Below are 18,897 nucleotides of genomic sequence, written 5' to 3'. Positions count from 1 at the left end.
GATGCATTCTGTCCCCACGTGGAGTGTCCCCACCACACAGAGGCGTGAGCTGCTGAGCAGTCAGCAGTGCCAGTGAGTTGTCACGGTGTGGAGCCACCCAAGTACGATACAACTTCTGAGCAGGGTGTGCGGTGGGAGCCACGCAGGAGTGTCCTCACAGGATCCCGGAGAAGGCAGGCCTGTCTCAACCATCAGAGGGCTTGGGTTTCCTGGGGAAGGGCTGGGAGGCCTCCAGGAATGGTCTGCTAACTGTTGGCGTGGGTGGCTTTGCGAGTGGCCCCTGTTAAAATGCAGATGGCACACTTCACCTGTGGTATTCACTGTCAAGTCTAGCTTGGAACTTTGTCTTTCCTTTTTTTGGGGTGCCACCAGGAATGGAACCCAGGGTTTTGCACATGCTTGGCAAGCCCCTTCTCTCTGAGCCACACCTCAACCCTTGTTTAAACTTTGAAGCAGGGTCTCGCTGAGTGGCAGAGGCTGCCCTTGTACTGCTGGCCTCAGGTCAGCCTCCTGAGCGGCTGGGATCATGTGCTACTAGCCAACATGCTCTCAGAACTGTTGAAGAGTAGGGGTTTCCCTGTAGCCCACAGGACTCTTCTCATGGAAGGTAAGCAGATTGTCGCGCCAGCGAGCTGTGCTGTGAGTGGACGAAGAGCGTCACCTGGGAGCCACCCACCAGGAGCTCAGGGTGGAGGCCTTGGCTAAGTCCAGGGGAGTTGGAAGCACCTTCCTCTTGGAGAATCTTTGCTGCCCCCGGCAGTGTCCCTAGCCTGGCCCCGGCCAGCCCCATGGCTTTGTCAGTAGCACACAGGAAGAGGTTCTGTTGCGGGGGAAGGTGTCAGCAATGGATTTGGGTCACCTCAAGATACACGTGTCTGCCTCTCGTGGGAATGGGCTCTTTCCTCCTGTCCCACAGGGTTGGTTTTGTCCTGTGACGCTGTATTGACAGTTACTTTAGGAAACCAATCCGCGTGCAAAAAGTGAATAATGGAATATTTTGAATGTGAAATTCGTAACTGTGTACATGTGAAGTGACTGCATGCTACCACCTTGACAAGATTCATCATTAAGGAAATGACATCGCTCAGTCAGGCCGGGGGTGCGGCTCAGTGAAAGAGCGCTCGCCTGGTCTGCGTGGGGCCCTGGGTTCGATGCCTAGTACCATAAGAAAAAATAATGAAATAGCTAAAACCGTCCAAGAGAAACTTCCCTTGCTGTACGTGATGAAAAGGGAGAAGGACGCGGAAGGGTCCCAGCGTCTGAGACACCTGCTGTGCCTGAGGAGCTGCTTTGACTTGATCACTTTAGGAAGGAGAGCTCTGGGTGCAGAGGTGCACCTTGACCCCAGCTGTTCAGGAGGCTTGGCAGGAGGATCACGAGTTCTGGGCCAGCCTCAGCAACCTGGCCAGCCCCTGCCTTAAAACAAAAAGGGCTGGAGGTGGGCTGGGCTGTGGCTCAGAGGTGGAGTCCTCACCTGGCACTGGGGGTGGGCAGGGGTCGCTGGGTCCAACCCTCAGCACCACATAGAAATAGACAAGTGAACAAGAGGGGCTGGAGGAAGCTCAGATGGGAGAGCACCCCCATGCCTGTCCTGCCTTTGAAGTCCACTTTGCATCTCAAAGCGTTAACTTCCTGGATGTCTTTTCCTAGCAGCAGAGGGTGAGTCTTGGCAGCTATTTTTGTAATTGAGTTTTTGTTTTATATCAGACTGTGTGTGTGTGGGGGGGGGGGGGTTAGATGTTGGCTTTGATGTCGCCTTGATGGCTGGATGACATCTGGATGGTCAACATCTGAATGGCCATGAGGGGCCTCTGGCCAGGCCTGGGCCACCCCGCTTCCTTTCTCACAGGGCCTCTTGCTGCTTTGGGGTCGAGGCTGCCTGGGGTTTTGTTAGTGAGGAGGCTCAGAGCACTGCCCGCCTGCCCGCCAGCAGCTGCTGGCCTCCTGCGGCTCCTCTTCAGTCCAGGTGCAGGTGCTTCTAGAGCCAAGCCGTGGCTTGAGAGCGTCCACAGCTCTGTCCCAGGAGCCTGCTCTCCCTGACCCTGGATCTCTGAGATTGGTCTGTGTTTTGGGAGGGCTCTGGTGGTGTCTGGGAAGGGCACTTAGGGGTAAGACCCTTTTGTGAGACTTCCTGTTGAAGCTCTCCTTGAATGTCCAGCCTGACACTTGGTAATGGACTTGAGGCTGGCTGCCATCATCTGCAGGAAGCTGGAGCTCTGCTCTCTGCTGCTGGCTGCCTGCGGGGTTGCAGTGGAGAAGCGTCTGTTCTGGCTCCTGCCCTGGGCCGAGCGTGGCCACTGCTGTACACTCTGGAGGTTCTGGGATCCTCTAGTCCCAGGTGTGTGTTTCCGGGAGGTGAGACTTGGATCCATACGTGGAGACCTTCCCTTAGTGACTTCTGATCTTTCTCTTCTCCTTTGCTGGCCTGCTGTCTGCGTGTGGCCCCCCACATTCCCTCTGTCTCCCTGAGGCTGCCCTGTCCGTCTGGGGTCTCTGGGGTCTTGTGCTATGTTGTGTGGAGAATCACCTCATCTCTATCCCTTTTGCTGCCCTGGGTTTCATTTCAGAAAACTCTTGGCTCAGCCAGGCACAGCGCTACACCCGTCTGTGATCCCAGCAGCTCAGGAGGCTGAGACAGGAGGATCATGAGTTTGAAGTCAGCCTCAACAACTTAGCAAGGTCCGAAGCAACTTAGCAAGACCCTGGCTCAAAATTCAAAACTAAAAACCCAGCTGGGGATGTGTCAGTGGCCAAGAGCCCTTGGGTTCAGGCCCTGGTACAACAGACAAAACCAAACAGGCCCTTACTGCCTTTCTCTCCCAGCCTCCCGCTCCTGGGTCCTGTAGCTCTTTGAGAAGGTGAAGGGTGTTTTGTGCTTTTAACAAGAGAAGAGGCCTGAGCCTTCTCCAGGTGCTTAGTTCTATTGGTCAGCCTCACCCTTCCTTGGGACTGGGGATAGTCGGGGCCCTGGGCCGCCTGCTCTCCCAGGGGTTCAGTGTGAGCTGTAGACAGGGCCTGTGACCAGGGGCACCCCCGGGGCATCTGGCTGGCCTTTTGCTGGTGTAGAATGGGGCTCCAGAGGGTGCTGTGTGAGGAAGTGACACAGGAGAGCGAGGCCCTGTGTGTGAGGGAGCCCAGGCGTGTCTGTGTGTTGGGTGGTCTCCCATCGTGTCAGTCTGCACGCTGGTTCTCAGGAGGCAGTGGGGAGCCCTGTGGCCAGTGGTCCGTGGCTCTTGGGCTGGGTGACAGAGGTCAGCTGATGTGGCATGTGTCTCTCGCCTCCATGGCCCTCCTGGGGCTGCCCGCCTCATTGCTGTGGGCTGAGTGGGCAGCGGGACCAAGCGTCAGGGCCGAGGTGGCCCCAGGGAGGTGGGCTGGTCTGAACCCTGCTGTGCCGCGCCCCTGCAGATGTAGGTTTCTGTGCCCCATGCTCTGCTGGGTTTCCTCTGTATCCCACCTTGGGCACTCGTTGAGAATAGTAGTGTTACGTGTGGAGCAAGTTGTCACTTTACACATGAACGTCCGTGCCAGCCTTGTCGTGTGGCTGTTGGACCGCATCTGTGTTGGCTGTTGCCTTCTGTGTGGCGTGGGTGGGTGGGGAGCAGGAGGAGGAGTCTGACTGCAGCCCCCCCCAGCACGGCAGCTGGGCTCTGCCAGCCCCTCCCAGGAGCACAGGTGTCAGCACAGCTCGAGGGCTGGGGAGCTCGCAGGTGGGGCCTGCCAGCCCAGCTTCCCTCCAGGGCATCAGCCGGGGGCACGCCTGGCAGCAGGCAGCTGGGGCATGTGTGGGGACTGCGTGCTCTGGGAGGCCCAGGGCCCTTCCTTTCCTGCACTGCATGATGGCGTATGTGGTGGGACGAGATTGGTGGGACCGTGGTCTGGAGAAGCCCTCCAGGCCCTCCCAGCCAGGCAGGGAGGCTCAGCTCCAGGCGCTGTGCGGAAGGGTGACAGTGGGGTGACAGTTGAGTTCTCTGCTCTGAACCAGGGCAAATGCAGTGTCTCAATTTTACTAGAAACACTGGGTCGTTTTATTGCCTGCCTGGGGCCCTCCAGTGCTTCTGGACCTGGTGAAGTTTGCATTTGGTGGTGTTCACTCTCGGCCACCTCTGTCTCCCCAAGGCTGCCCTGTCTGTCTGATCCCTGTGGCCACTCAAAGTCAGCATGTCAGCTCGGGCTGCTCTCTGTGGAGAGGCTCTGGCAGCCACAGTGCCCCTCATTCAGGTCTAGTGGTACCCAAGCCAGCTGCACTACTCTCACCTGGGATGACACGAGCCACCAGCCCATGACAGGAGCTCCTTGGGGCTCTGCGTTCAGGCTGGCCATGGGCCATGGGCTGGGCAGGAAGAAGGCACTCAGGGTAGACATTTGGCCACTGGGCACACAGACCTTCTGCCAGCTAGCCCTTTTGGGTCTTCCCACTGGACTCTCCAAATTGACGTGTCCCCGTCCCTGTACTGCCCCCCCTTCATGGAGTCCTGGAGTCATGGATGTACTTACATGTGACTCCCCCTGGTTCTGCCAGTGACCCAATGGACTCATGGTGTCCCTGTGTCTACAGCACCTGCTGCAGCCCGGATGCTTGCTTTTAGGTGAAGGGGCCGAGTTCTGGGAAATGGCTGATTGTGCACCCAGTGTACCGTGGAGGCCCCTCGAGGAAGCGTGCCTGTTGTGGGCAGAGCAGGCTGAGACCTGGGCTGGCATCCTGTGGTGGCTTTTGAATATTGCATAAAGCAGGATGCTAAGCTTGGGGGCGAGTCGTGTGACGCTCCTCTTGGTGGCAAGGGGAGCAGGCCTGCATGTTCCATTTTCCCCAGGTGCTTGCTAACCCTGTGCCCCCATCAACACCTGGTCATGTGTGCTGTGAACTGAGGATGTGGCGTCTGTTTTTAAGGTTTGTTTGTTTGTTTGTTTTTAAGGTCTTGTGGTCTGATTCTTCAGTAACATCAGTAACCAAATCTTCCTCAGAAGTGACTGAATTTATTTCAAAGGTAAGGTGATTCAGGCTCCTATAACAAAGGGCTCCTTTCCCAGTAGCTGCGCATCGTGCAGCGTGACTGCGGGGTCTCCTTCTCTCCTGTGAGCAGCAGTCGGGGATCTGCTTTGGTCAGGCTGCAGCAGTGAGCCCCGGCCTGGGCCCCGGTGCTGGGGAGACAGGCCGAGCTGCCCCTGGCATGGCGGCTGGGGCGCTTCTGCTTTTTCCACCCAGGTTTCTTGGGCACAGACTGAGGGCGAGGGTCCTGCTCAGGGGCTGAGCAGACAGATGCCCCTCATTCTGACTTTTACACATGGGGTTCTCCCTTTTCATTTTTAAATTGGTTCAACAAGTGACTTGAGCAGAAAGCATCACTGCTAACAGATGCCTTGGGCCTGCACACACATGTGCTGCAGCGTGCTCTCTGGCACTGGCCAGGGCCACGGTGACGACCCCTGCCTGGGCCAGTGTCAGACCTTCCCTCTGCTCCCTTTCAACAAGGGTCGGCATATCCAGGGCATTTCCGAAGTGGCTCTTGCACTTCCATTGTGAAAGCAAGGCCCATCCCTGGGGAGGACACTGGGTCGCGGGCCACGCCCTCACTGCAGGGGTGGGAGATGCTGCTGGTGCTTGCTTGGTGGCCCACCAGGCAGCAGGAACACAGATCCATCCCCGGGAACGCACGCTACCCTGCGTCTCTTCCCCTGTGCCCTGGCCCCGCTCTCCACTGTGCCGCAGACACTCCTCTGTAGTCACTTCTGTCCCTTGACCCTTGGCTGGTCGCGGGGTGTTTGCACCGCCTCCAGCGTGCTCTGAGAGGTTCCTGCTCGGCGCCTTCCCTTGGCTCGGGGGCCTCCTGCTGCTCCCCAGGCCTCTGAGGCCTCTGCTGTCCTTGCTCTGGGCTGGCTCCGGGTTGCAGTTTGGACAGTTTCTCGTGCTCAGTGCTGACATCTGCTGAGTGTTCCTCACCCTGTCCTGGCTGCATGGAGCCTGTGGGTTTGTGTCCCCTCTTGGGCCAGGCTCCGTCCTGTTTGTTGGCCTACTTGTCTGTGGCAGGGCCCAGCCCTCTGTGGAAGGCGCCCTGTTTCTGCTCGGTCCTGTGGGATGCTCACATGGCTGCTCCGGTCTGGTCTGGGTCCCCCGGAGTCTGGCCCTGGTGATGGCTTTGTGTCTCCTGTTCAGTGCACCAGGGCCGCTCTGCCACCAAGCCGCGTCCTTGTCTTTTCTAGATTTTGTTTTGAGACAGGGTCTCACTAAGTTGCTGAGGCTGGCCTTGAACGCGCATCCTCCTGCCTCGGTCTCAGCTGGATCACAGGGTGGCCACCGTGCCTGGCCAACTCTGTCTTGACTTTAGCCCCTTGGCTTTCCCCTGTGCCCTGCACCTCTGGCCACTGGGCATTTTGGTGGCAAGTAGGAGGCTGAGGAAGTGGCACTTGTGCCTGCAATGGGCCTTCTTTCCTGCCGGGCCCTCAGGAGCTGGCCCTGGGGGTGTCACCATGGTCACCCTTGGGCAGCTCCAGCACAGGGCCACTTACCTGGGGTGTTGGGGTTCTCCTGGCCTGCTCCACCCTGGGGCAGGCACATCCAGGGCAATTCCGAAGTGGCTGTCACCTGTGGGGCCTGTGGGGCCTGTGGGGCCTGTGGGGAGGGCCCTCTTCTGCAGCTCAGCCTTGGTTCCGGGTGTGGGCCTTTATGCTGGACCGCGGGGTCACGTCCTCCTCAGCACCCTTATCCCTCCTCAGCAGTAGTGCTGCCCTGTGTGGGGCAGGGTCCTGGGCTGGGGGGATTCGTACCCCTCCACCAGGGCCAGAGGGCATTTGCTTTTACCCTTCTTCCAGGGCAGTGGCCCTTCCCTGTGGCCTGGTGACAGAGGCAAGAGCACATTTCCTCATCTCGGCCCAGAGGCTAGACGCGTGCTTGGCCCCGGGCCAGGAGCACTTCTTCCCTCCCTCCGTCGTGGTTAAGGGCTCCTGCCTTGAACAGGGAGGCCAGGGAGGCCCGAGGTCTGGTCTGTGCGTCGCCAGCCTCTTTGGAAGAGAGCTCCTGAGTGGGGCTGCGTCCTGCTCGGGCCTGGCCACCCACGTGTGCCCTGCTCACTGGGGGAGCGTGCCGTCGCGGCCATCTTCCTCTGCTCTGCCTGTGTGGCAGCCCCTCTTCCTCATGCTGGGCCACTGGGGAGACGATGGCTTGAGGTCCTGACTTTCCTGAGGGGTGGTCCCTGTGTGACCCTGGATCCAGCAGGTGACCCTGCTTCCCAGCCTCTGCAGGGCTCCTGGAAAGGAAGGGCCAGGGCACTGTCGGGCTCTGCGGGCTGGGGATGTTCTGCAGTGTCTTTCTGCTCCGTGAGTGCATGGAGGATGCCAAAACGGCTTGACGGTGTCAGTCCTGTCTTGCCAGCAGAGGACTTGTTGGGTGGAGCTCTGCGTGTGTGGCTGGTTCTGATGCCCCTCCTGGCCTGTCCTCTATTTCAGTTGTCTCAGCTCTGCCCTGAAGAGAACTTGGAGAAACTCATTCCCTGCCTGGCTGGCTCAGACCCCTTCTACGTGGAGAGGAACCACGTGGATCTGGAAGCGGGCCTGAGGTGGGTGAGGCTCCTGTCTAGGTCTTTCGGGGGCCTGGGCAAGCCGTTGGCCACGCGGCTGCCCCCAGGTGGGTCTCCGCTGCCTACAGGATTCTCCTCAGTCTTAGAAGGCTCTGAACAGCCTCTGGGCGACTTTGAGTGGATGAGTGAAGGGGTTTTGAAGCCTGCACCACCCCTTACTATGCCTTTGAGAGCCTCTGAATTGTCGTGCGTGTGCGGCTACTCAGTGCACGCCGCCCGTCACGTGGTTTCTGTGCTGTGCAAGGAGCTGCTGTCCTGCTCCCGGGCCGCCATCCTCATGTCCTGTGACCTGGCCGCACACAGGGGCAGCGGGTGGAGGCTTGCTTTCATTGCTCATGTCACAGGTCTAGCGAGGAAGACTCCCGACAGCAGGCAGGATGTGGGTTATGACATGCTGCCTATTTTTTCTCAAATATCTATTTTTCTTGATTGAAAGTTAAGACCGTGGCCCAGTAGTGACCATTAGTGCCTTTTTGACGATAAAGCCCCTTTGCTTAACTTGTAGGTATTTGGCTTCATTGCCTTCTCATGTACTGAAAAATGACCACGTTAAGAAGTTCTTCAGCACCTCATCTCCCACCCAACAGCTTCAAAGTCCAAGTGAGTTTGTAAAGTGATTCAGAAAAAACGTAGACATTTCCATCATCTGAATTTCTCTGACACGTCTTTTTCTGACTTGCAGGTCCTGGCAACCCCTCCCTTCCGAAAGTGGGTGCCGTGATGGGAGTGTCTGGCAGGTGAGCGGGGGCAGCCACCCCACTTCACCCCTGCCCTGGCTCTAACTGTGCCAGCAGTTGCAGAGTGAGGTCCTTCTCAGTCTGAGTCTTGAACGGCGTCTCGAGGACTAGGGTAGAGATGGTGTGATTCATGATGTCCTCATAGTGCTGAGTCGTCAGTGTGGGTTTAGGCCTATCAGTACCTTCTTGTTATTTTTGACTAACAAACTAGGCATCCCAACCAGAGGTCCGTTGGTGATGGACATGTACACAGTGTGCATGCACATAGGTATGTGGGTGCACACAGGTATGTGGGTGCATGAGTCTCTGTTGCACACAAGGCACCCCGTAGCAGTCTCACCATAAGCAGGTGGTTGAGATGGGGGCTGGAGAGGACGCTGGTATTTCCAGAGTTTATGGTAGGCGGACAGCGTGTGCCGGGAAGGAGTGGGGGCCATCAGGAGAGTGTCCGGTGCTGCTGAAGTCTTGGAAAACAGTGTTTCTGTGCCCCTGTCTGTCTCCTGTCCTGCAGGCCTGTGTGTGGAGTGGCCGGAATCCCGTCTTCCCAGAGTGGTGCCCAGCACCATCTGCAGCACTCGGCCAACGCAGCTGCTGCCTTGCCTCACTGCTCCCACGCCGGGGGCACGGGCTCGGCACTGGCCTACCGGGCCCAGGTGGACGCCCCGCCTGCCATCCTGATGCCCTCCAGTCTGCAGGCCCCTCAGCCCCAGGAGCAAAATGGAATTTTAGACTGGCTTAGGAAGCTGCGCTTACACAAGTATTATCCTGTCTTTAAGCAGCTCACCATGGAGAAGGTACGCAGGCTCCTGTGTGGGCTGTGCCCGTGTGGTCAGTGCTCCTTTAGCTGCCTGTATCCTGACCTTGTCCCTGGAGGTCATGTGGAGTGGAGGAACTAAGGTAGAGATCACGCGGCCCCGATCTGTTTTGAACAAGCAGGTCGCTGCATATGTAGTTCCAGGGATCCACCCACAGCACCCTGAGACCAGCGTGGCCCCATGCAGAGCCCCACTGTGGACAGTATGCACCACCCTCATCTGTCCACATCCTGTGTAGCCCATGCCCGCAGCCCAGCCACTGAAATGGGGCAGGCCTCGAGCAGTGGATGCAGCTTCTTTGAGGCATATTCACAGAATTGGTTTTTATAATGGAGCATTGTTCCCTTGTTAAGATTCTGAAGTGTTTCTAGTCTGCATGCCGCTGATTAAATTAACCCACACAAGGTATCTGGACTCTGAACTCCCCCCGCTGGACAGGACAGGTTGGTAGCTGCAAGTTTCATGTGTCCAAAACCCAGCTATTGAACCTAGAAATCAAGTTTTTACTACAAAGCAAATCAAGTTTTAAGTATATTTGTAATACTCTCTGTTTTGGATTTATAAATGTCTTAGAAATGAGGTCCTATGACCTGGGGGTGGTGGTACAGCCCTGTAATTTGAGCCAGTTGGGAGGCTGAGGTAGGTAGGATCACAAATTCAAGGCCAGGCTGGACAACTTATCAAGGCCCTGTCTCAAACACAAAAACAAAAAAACCATAAAAAGGACTGAGGATGTAACTCAGTAGTACAGCACCCCGATTCAGTCCCCGCCCAAAAGAGAGATGACTGATCAGTTTTAAGTTTTTCTAATTGAGCATGTGGGTTGCAATGGCTACACTGCAGAGCAGGTTGTGGTGCGAGGTGAGAGTTAGAGTGCCTGCTGCCCCGCGGACGGCCCCTGCGACCCCGCAGAGTGAAGGTGCCTTGAGGGAGGACTGTGTGCTTACGCTGTGCTCCCGCCACGGAGGCTGGCATGTGCCCAGGGGACCATGTCTCCCTAGGGCTGTCCCAGGGGGTGGGGTGCTGCTGCCAGGGCAGCTCTGCAGCAGGTGGAACTGTGACTTTTCCAGTCATTTATCCACGTAGCTCACCCATGCTGGTGACTGGCCTGTGCCGAGCAGAGGGCCACATGGTGCCCCTCACGCGGCATCTGTGCGGGAGGTAAGCAGAAGCCCAGGTCTCTGCTGAAAAGGTGCGTGAAGCAGTGGACGGTTCACACCAGGTCACTGTCCTGTCCCAAGTCCTCTGTTAATGGCATAGGCTTGATGTGTCAATAGGCCCCGGCCATGTCACTCTTAGCCCCGAGTCCTTGGTTTCCGGTTCCGAGTCTCAGTAACTCTGTAATTGGTCTCTCCCATGCAAGTTCTTGAGCCTTACTGAGGAAGACCTCAACAAGTTTGAGTCCCTGACCATGGGCGCCAAGAAGAAGCTCAAGACTCAGCTGGAGCTCGAAAAGTAAGTGTGAGGCGGTTTTCTAAACCTGTCTTCCGTGACTCGGGAGGCTGAGGCAGGAGGCCTGCAAGTTCAAGGCCAGCCTGGGCAACTTAGCCAAGGCCCTGTCTCAGAGTGAAAAATAAAAGGATTGAGATGTAGCACTTAGGTTCAGTCCCCAGCCCTGCGAAAACAAAAGAAAGCACAATAATGATAATAGTATATATTTTAATAATGTGATGGTAATGATAATGAATTCATTAAAAAAATAAAATTGTACAGGTGTGGCCTTGGCCTGGCAGGAAAATCAGAATCCCTTTTAGCCTTCGGCGTGGGTCTCATGGAGCAGAGGTCTGAGGGTAGTGTGGGAACCAGGAACCCAAGTGGACACTCACTATTCCTGTACCTTGTTCTGCAGGGAGAAGTCGGAGCGGCGGTGCCTGAACTCTTCGGCCCCGACTTTGGTCACCAGCAGCGGAGTGGCCCGAGTGCCCCCCACCAGCCACGTGGGGCCTGTGCAGGCCGGGCGAGGTGGCCATGCTGCAGGTGCGGAGGGCTCACAGCTGGGCCGCCCTTGGTGTGCAGGTGGCGAGGTGCCTCGCGCCATGCCTCCCACCACTGGCAGTGTGCTCTCCAGGCAGCCTTTCTGTGTTTGACTTCCATGGGGACCAGGGACGGCAGGAGGGAGGCTCATGGGGACTTCCTGAAACCGTTTGGGTAGAAGAATTAGACACGCAGCTGCCAAGCTGACAGGAGCTCCGGAGGCGGCCAGGATGAACCTTCCCGGGGCCGTCTTCACGCGACCACTGGAGCCAGTCCCCCAGCCATGCTCCTCTCCCTCCCTCTTTGGGAAAGGCTGGGACACCTGTGCGGTGGCTCGTTGTCGCAGGGTGGAGTGGATTCTCCTTCACCCAGGACAAGTAGCGAGAGTAGCCTGAGGGATGGGCAGGTGCAGGTCTGTTCCCAACTGCTGGGCCTGGTCTTCTGTGGAGGCCAGCAACACCCAGCCCTGCAGACATGTTGCCGTGGGCACCGCCCTAGGTGCTGCCCACCTCCCCACAAGGCCGTGGGCAGGTGGGAGGGGAGGCTCCGACTGTGGTGGCAGTTGTCCTTGCCTTCTTGGGTGTGCCCAAAGGGATCGCCTCCGGGTGGTGGCTAAGAGTGGGCTGGTGCTGGCTGGCACCCTGCCAGCCCCCTGTGCTGGACATGGATGCCACCCTGAAGGTGACCTGTGCCTTCTCCACAGAGCTGCGGGTGGAGGTGGAGCCGCCCACCCACCAGATGCCCCGGGAGGGCAGCTCCTCAGAGTACTCGAGCTCCTCCTCCAGCCCCATGGGTGTGCAGGCGCGGGAAGAGAGCTCGGACAGCGCGGAGGAGAACGACAGACGTAAGGCACCCGCTTGACCAGCTGTGCTGCCCGCCCTGTCCTGGTTCGCATGGCGGTGACTGCTCTTTTCTGTCCCCAGGTGTGGACGTGCACTTAGAGGGTTCTGATAAGGAGAAGCCTGTGATGCTGCTGAGTCACTTCCCCTCGAGCTCTGCCCGACCCACGGCCCAGGTCTTGCCTGTGCAAAACGAGGCTGGCTGCGGCCCGGCAGGCCACCACCCTCTGCCCCCACAGCTGTTACCCACAGCCTCGCACCTGGCACCCATCAGAATGCTGAGTGCAGTGCACAAATCGGACAGAGGGGGCGCTGACGGGAAGCTCCTCTCGTCCTCGGTGCACTCGCTCTTGTCTTTGGAAGAGAGGGGCAAAGGGCCTGGCCCGAGGAGTGGCATTAAAGTGGACAAGAGCTTCGGCAGTGCTGTGCTCGACACCCTGCCCTCGTCCACGCCCCATCCCCCCGTGCAGGTCCTCTCGGGACTCTCAGAGGGCAGCTCCGTGTCACCCACTGTCTCCTTTGGGCCCCGGGCCAAAGTTGTGCACGCAGCCACTCTGGACAGGGTGCTGAAGACAGCGCAGCAGCCAGCCCTGGCAGTGGAGACCAGCACAGCGGCCACAGGGACGCCCAGCACTGTCCTGCACGTGGCCCGGCCGCCCATCAAGCTGCTGCTGTCATCCTCTGTCCCTGCCGACGCTGCTGTCTCTGGGCAGACGTCCTGCCCCAATAACGTGCAGATCAGCGTGCCGCCTGCAATAATCAACCCCCGGACCGCTCTGTACACAGCCAACACCAAAGTTGCCTTCTCCGCAGTGAGCAGTGTGCCCGTGGGCCCTCTGCAGGGCGGCTTCTGTGCCAACAGCAACACTGCCTCCTCCAGCAGCCACCCCTCCACCTCCTTCGCCAGCGCGGCCACGCTGCCCAGCTGTCCCGCCCCCAGCTCCAGCCCCGCACTCTCCTCCGCCCCTGAGAGCAGCTTCTATAGTGGTGGTGGCTCTGCAGGAAACATTCCTTCCTCAAGTCAGAGTCACCACCACCACCACCACCATCAGCAGCCCCCAGCCCCCCCAGCCCCTGCGCCGCCCCCACCCGGCTGCATGGTGTGCACGTCTTGCGGGTGTAGCGGCAGCTGCGGCTCCAGCGGCCTCACTGTGAGCTATGCCAGCTACTTCCAGCACCCCTTCTCCGGGCCCTCCATGTTCACCTTCCCGTTCCTGCCCTTCAGCCCCGTGTGCAGCAATGGCTACGTCAGCCCCCAGCAGTACGGGGGAGGCTCCACCTTCCCCGTTGTGCACGCCCCCTACAGCGGCAGCGTGACTCCCGACCCTGTCCTGGGCGGGCAGTCCACATTTGCTGTGCCACCAATGCAGAACTTCATGGCCGGGACAGCAGGGGTCTACCAGACCCAGGGACTGGTGGGAAGCAGCAACGGCTCCAATCACAAAAAGAGTGGGAATCTGTCCTGTTATAACTGCGGGGCCACAGGGCACCGCGCCCAGGACTGCAAGCAGCCGTCCATGGACTTCAACCGGCAAGGTAAACACACGTGCCCCCTGGGCACTGCACCCAGCTGGGCATCCCAGGGAAAGCCACTGCCCGTGGCCGGCAGGTGCTGCAGACCACTGGAGAGACACACGTGCTCGGCTTTATGAAAATAATAGTCACCTCTCTTCTTTTTAGTTTTATTTATTTGTGTCTGTGTGTGTGGTACTAGAGAGGGAACCTAAGTGCTGTGTCACCGAGCCACGTCCTCAGCCCTGTTTATTTTATTCTTTTTATTTTGAAGCAGTCTTGTTAAGTCGCCCAGGCTGGCCTGGCACTTGTGAACCGCCTCCCTCAGGCTTCCCAGTTGCTGGGATCACATGCATTTGCCACTGCCCCTGGATTAAACTTCTTTGTCTTAGAGCTGAAAGTAATTTTTAAAACCTTTTTGAAACAGCATGAAGATGTAGATGATGCCGTAAGAGCCCCAGAGGGGTGTCCTGGCTCTGAGTGTATCCTCATATCTGGGGCCCTGTGGGCTCTGGGTCTTGCCGTGGGAGTAGTTAGGATGTGGCAGTCTAGACCCAGGGGCCCTGTCGCCCTGCTGTCTGCGCCTGGGGTGTGGCTGTGTGCTGGTGGCGGGTGGTGTCTCGCCAGGCTGTCCCTCTTGCCTGCCTTGCTTTTGTGTTCCTTATTTCCTCTAGTCCTTGATTTCACGTGGTCTGATGTACTCTTTACACCAGGTTTATTCTTGCTATGTGTTTTGGAAGGGTTGATCTGGGGACTGGGAAAGCTGGTCCCAGCTCTGACCATGAGGTGCGACCTTGAGAAGTCACCATCTCTCTAGATTTCCAGCACCTTCTTTTGAGGTTGCACACAGACCTGCCTGTTTGTCCTCGTCACCCAGAGAGCTTTCAGAAACCAGCACCTGTAACCTGGGAGGTCCAGTCACAGGCTGGGCGGTGGCCGTGGGCTCTGCACCTGCATCCTGTGCCCCACCCCCACCTCAGGGATCTCCTCAGGCATGCCCAGCTGGCCGGGCCTCCCCGTTTTCTCTAGCCCCTCTGTCCCTGGGTGGGTCTGAAGACTTGTGAAACGACTTCATTGTGTGGGGGGTGGGAGAGGCTGGTCAGGCCGTCCACATCTCCAGCCCCAGAGTCCTGCCTGGAGACTCTGGAGGCCACGGCACAGGTCGGTGGTCTTGTGATCCTGCAGTGATTCAAATTTGCCTCTTTTTTCTTTCTCTCCAGGTACTTTTAGGTTGAAATATGCCCCTCCAGCAGAAAGTCTGGACTCCACAGACTGATATTTTTCTCTGGCAACAGAACATTATTAAGCCATGGAGACATAAGAAAAGTTAAATACAAAACTGAGACGTCTAGTTGCTGTTGAGCTTAATATTTTTAATCCAAAGGTGCTTTACTTTACTAGACTGGATAGAAAATCTAGTGTAGAAGTGCATCAAACCCAATTTTATTGCCAAAACCCTAGATTGGAGCTTGATGTCAGGACTTGCCTCGGGGCACCTCCGTGCCCGTGTCAGTGACTTGTCCACCTCCACCCTGGCTACAGTGCAGAGACCTCCTGTCTCCCAAAGAACATCGCATCGCTGGTCCTTCTAGGCTCACACAGTTCCAGGGCAGCTACGCTCGACCTGATCAGACTGCAGGTCCAGGTCCTCCAGTGGGTCCCCCAGATGGACTCGACACCCCTGGGTTAGGGAAAATGTCAACTTTGTTTTGCTTTACTTTTTTCCTAAAGTGATAGGCACTAATCTCTGGGATTTCTAAGGATTGCACTACAGAAGAATGTACCTGACCGTAGCCCTCTGCAGACTCCTGAGTCCTGTCAGGGCAGACCTGGCTGCGGGTGGAGTTGGCACAGCGGGTACGTGCCAAGCTTGCAGCCAGGTCTCAGTACGTCCTTCCTCCTGCAGACAGATGTGAACGATGCTAGTGAGTGGGAACCGTTCATTCTCAGCTCCATTTCTAAGGGTCCAAGTCCCGGGAGTCGTTGCTGAGGCTTGAGACTGGCCCTCCCCACCGCACCGCAGGTGGCTCCGAACTGCTCTCCACAGAGACAGCAGCAGAGCAGCTCGGCTCTGTGGGTCGAGTTCCAACTGCACTTGCTCGTCGTCACCATCTCACATGGGCTCCAAGGACCCGGCCCCAGGGCTTCCTGCTGATGTGTGCACGCTCAGTGGACCCTCAACAGCAGTCCAGTCCTGGGGCTCACGAGCAGAAGATCTGACCTCTCCTGCCACTTTTTTTTTTTTTTTTTTTTTAAGGCTGTGTATTGATAGCTAATTCCGTTAAAAATTGCCTGGAAAACTTCAGTATAAGGCAAAGAGACAGAGAGAGCACAGACCAGACGCAGCCTGGGACTGGGAGAAGTCCCTATTTTAAGTAGGAAATAGCGGCCCTTGCTATAGATGTCCACATCTCAGCCCTGTGGAATGGAAGCATCTGGGGACTTAGCCCTCGAGGATAAAGGGAATCTTCTGCTCACGTGACATTATTTAACCTTCAATAGTAACGTTGGTCGGCAGAGTCTTGCCAGGGATTTTCCAGTTGAATATTGAGAAGAAAAAATCACAATATTCAGACCATTCTGTATTAAAATGGGACAATCAGCTTCATACAAAATTAGTGTAAATCAAAAGAATGCCCTAGAATGTAAGGCATTTGAGTATGAGGCTTCAAATTTTAGATCAGTTTCCTGGCTTTGTGGAAACTAAAGCAGAAAGTTGTTACATTTTTTATGAAAGGCTTTTAGTAGAGTTTTGTAGTATTATTTTAGTAGAGTTTTATTTCTATGCAATGCAGAATTGACAGACCTCTGTATTCTTCTCTATTCATGGTACACAGTATTACATACAGTTCTGGAAGTAACGGTGATGCCTCTTACGACAGCTGTTAGGGAAGGCTTCACAGATCTCTTAACCCAACACTACAAAACATCAAATATCAAGAGCTGACACAACTTTGCCTTAAAGAGCACCAGACTGGAGTTGGTCCTGTTGTGTTCAAGAAGACTAGAGTGTTCATCGATGTTTACGATTTTAATATTTCTGAAGGCCGTCACAGCGGCCTGGATATGTGCTGAAAGCCAAACTTTTAAATTTTTTGGTTTTTTAAACAAAGAAATATTTTAAATAAATCCTATTTCAACATAGTGAAATTGTTGAAAACTGTCTCATAGCAAAAGAAGAAAACCTTATTTAAGTTTTTGTTTTAGTGTCAGTATAGTGGAATGAAACTGTTGTTGTTACCCTTAGGACTGTTTTGATAAATATTAGAGGTTAACCCCAATGTAACAAAAACTTAGAATAGAAGCTTCCGTCTGAAATGTGACACTCAGTGTGTGGTGCGTCAGTCCTGACCTTGCCATGGCTGGGTCCCCACCTCGGAGCACCCTGGCTGTCCTGGAAGGTGAGTGTGGTGTGAGGTTGTCAGGAGGCTGCGCAGCCAGGAACCAGGAGACCCAGCGTGAGAGCAGCGCGCAGAGGGAACCCGCCCACCCACAAACCCGTGCCAGGTGCAGCCGTGCTGGGACAGGAGGACCTTGGCTAGCAGTTACCGCTGATGAATCTTTCTCCCAAGCAACCAAAGTCAGTAAGCCCGAAGAGCACCTTGCACTTCACCGGAGTACCCCACCATCGGTCGAAACCACAACATCCTGGCCCTCTGGAGCCACCCTTCCAAACCGGTGCCCAGAACCAGGTGGGCGAGCGTGGCGCTGTGCTCTTCGGAGCCTGCCACGTGTTCAAGCTTCTATCCCTGTTTTAGCTCCAGGAATGGAGACAGTGGAATGTACAGATCCAAGTAGAACAGTGCCAGGATAGAACTGTTTAACCTTTCTGTTTTTTTAAGCAAAATACTCGATTTTCTACCTTATTTTCTAATTTTTATTTCACAGTAATATGGAAAATTGGAAAGAGTTTAATGTTAAACTCCTAATTGCTGAAGAGCACTGAGGAAATGGGAGCTAGCACTTAAAATGACAATTGAGACAGAGCATTCTCTTGAGCGCACAAGTGACTGGGTGTTCACAGGCCAGCATCGCCCGCGTCTCCCGGAGGGGGTCAGCTTGTCCACGCCGCAGCTGGGGCCTGTCTTCATTCAGGGTGGAGCGTGCCGGCCCTCTCTGCCATCGGGCCCTGGTGGTGCTCCTTGTGGGCACAGGCCGCCGGGCCTTCTCCGCACCCCTCCCGTCCCTCACCACTTCCCGGTGTTGTCTGATCTAGTCCACCTCCAGGTAACTGCCGGCCATGAGGGAACCGTCTCCCTGCTCAGCCTCGTCCCTAAGGATGCTCCTGTGGAACCTGAGCAGCTGGCTGTGCTTCCCAAAATGCAGGTGACTTCCAAGGAACACGTCAGGTGATACTGAAAGTCATGGGTCTGAGGAGGCTGATGCTGGACAGTCCCAGGCTGAGCGAGGTCTCTGGTCCGCTCTTGCAATACTCCAGAAAACCACCTACTGTGCTGGTGAAGGCCACAAGGCCGGCCACCACCCTGCTCATACGGGGAGGGAACGGGTGGCCACACGGGTCATTCCTCCTGTGCGCAGAGATGAGGCGTTGGTGCCGAGACTGAAACCTCCGCAGCTTCTATTGGACATGCTTTCTTTTTAGGAATGAAGGAATATCTCCCATTTTTGAGCCATTCTTTTGTCAATTCTACAAAATTGCATGTAACTTTATAAATATTTTTAAGAGATATAGTTTTGTAAATATTTAATATTCCGCTAATTTGATTTTGAATTGTAAATGTCAAGTATTCTGTTTTTGGGGTTTTTATGTTTTATTATACTTTGTTAAAAAGGAAAAATTGTACATTTTTAGAATGTTTTTATGAGTAAATTTAATGTACTGAAAATAAAAATTAAAAAAAAGTCTCAGCAGTTGTATCGGGTCTCTTACCCTAGAACACAGCACACACATCCTTTCAGACAGCTCAGTCCACCTCAGGGCTCTCCATCTTTCTCCCAGAGTGACAACGTGGACACAGGGTCTCACTCATGTCCACCCATATTCAAGCGCTGCCCCGGTTGAAGTCCTGCTGGGGGGGCTGCCTGGGGCCCACTGGCTGTCCATGGAAAGAGCACCTGGGAGGCCCCTCTGGCCGTGGAAGCAGCCGAACAGAACAAGGTACTCTCCCTGCGCGGCCTTGACCTGGGGCAGAGTTCTTAAGAATGGTGGCCACTGTTTGTCTGAGAGGAGAGCTGCCTAGGGGCCAGCAGCTGCCCACAGCACTGGGACAGTCTGTGCTGCCTGGTGTTTGTTCCCACAGACACCCCCCACTGCCGCCGCCTCCTCTTGATGCAGGCCCACCCCAGGTTCTCCAGCGACAGGCCCCTGACCAGAGACGCAGAGGCCGCAGGAGGCGTCCCTCCATCAGCCCTCCCGTGCTTCTCGGCGCAAGGTGCTGACTGCATGCGATCGGGTTCCCAGACAGACCCACGGACCTGAGCGTTG

General features: G+C 56.1%; 1 protein-coding gene across 2 annotated transcripts in view; it reads left to right on the top strand.

The window, feature by feature from the left end:
• The window catches only part of Zcchc14 (zinc finger CCHC-type containing 14), a 61,511-nt gene extending 43,269 nt beyond the window's left edge, over nt 1-18,242 (top strand). The window contains exons 4-13 of one of the 2 annotated variants that reach the window (XM_076837825.2): nt 4,917-4,988; nt 7,444-7,553; nt 8,080-8,174; nt 8,257-8,311; nt 8,823-9,105; nt 10,490-10,581; nt 10,976-11,103; nt 11,804-11,944; nt 12,024-13,475; nt 14,672-18,242. In XM_076837825.2, the coding sequence (XP_076693940.1) occupies nt 4,917-4,988; nt 7,444-7,553; nt 8,080-8,174; nt 8,257-8,311; nt 8,823-9,105; nt 10,490-10,581; nt 10,976-11,103; nt 11,804-11,944; nt 12,024-13,475; nt 14,672-14,727 (2,484 nt within the window). In that variant the 3' untranslated portion in view covers nt 14,728-18,242. Of the gene's footprint in view, nt 1-4,916; nt 4,989-7,443; nt 7,554-8,079; nt 8,175-8,256; nt 8,312-8,822; nt 9,106-10,489; nt 10,582-10,975; nt 11,104-11,803; nt 11,945-12,023; nt 13,613-14,671 lie in introns of those variants that run through there. The other variant, XM_076837824.2, reaches the window with a different exon arrangement.
• The last annotated feature ends 655 nt before the right edge of the window (nt 18,243-18,897 follow it).

This window comes from Callospermophilus lateralis, chromosome 18 (genome assembly GCF_048772815.1).
Source record: "Callospermophilus lateralis isolate mCalLat2 chromosome 18, mCalLat2.hap1, whole genome shotgun sequence".
Lineage (NCBI taxonomy): Eukaryota > Metazoa > Chordata > Mammalia > Rodentia > Sciuridae > Callospermophilus > Callospermophilus lateralis.
Note: the sequence above shows the minus strand (reverse complement) of the source record. Positions and strands in the feature narration are given on the sequence as shown.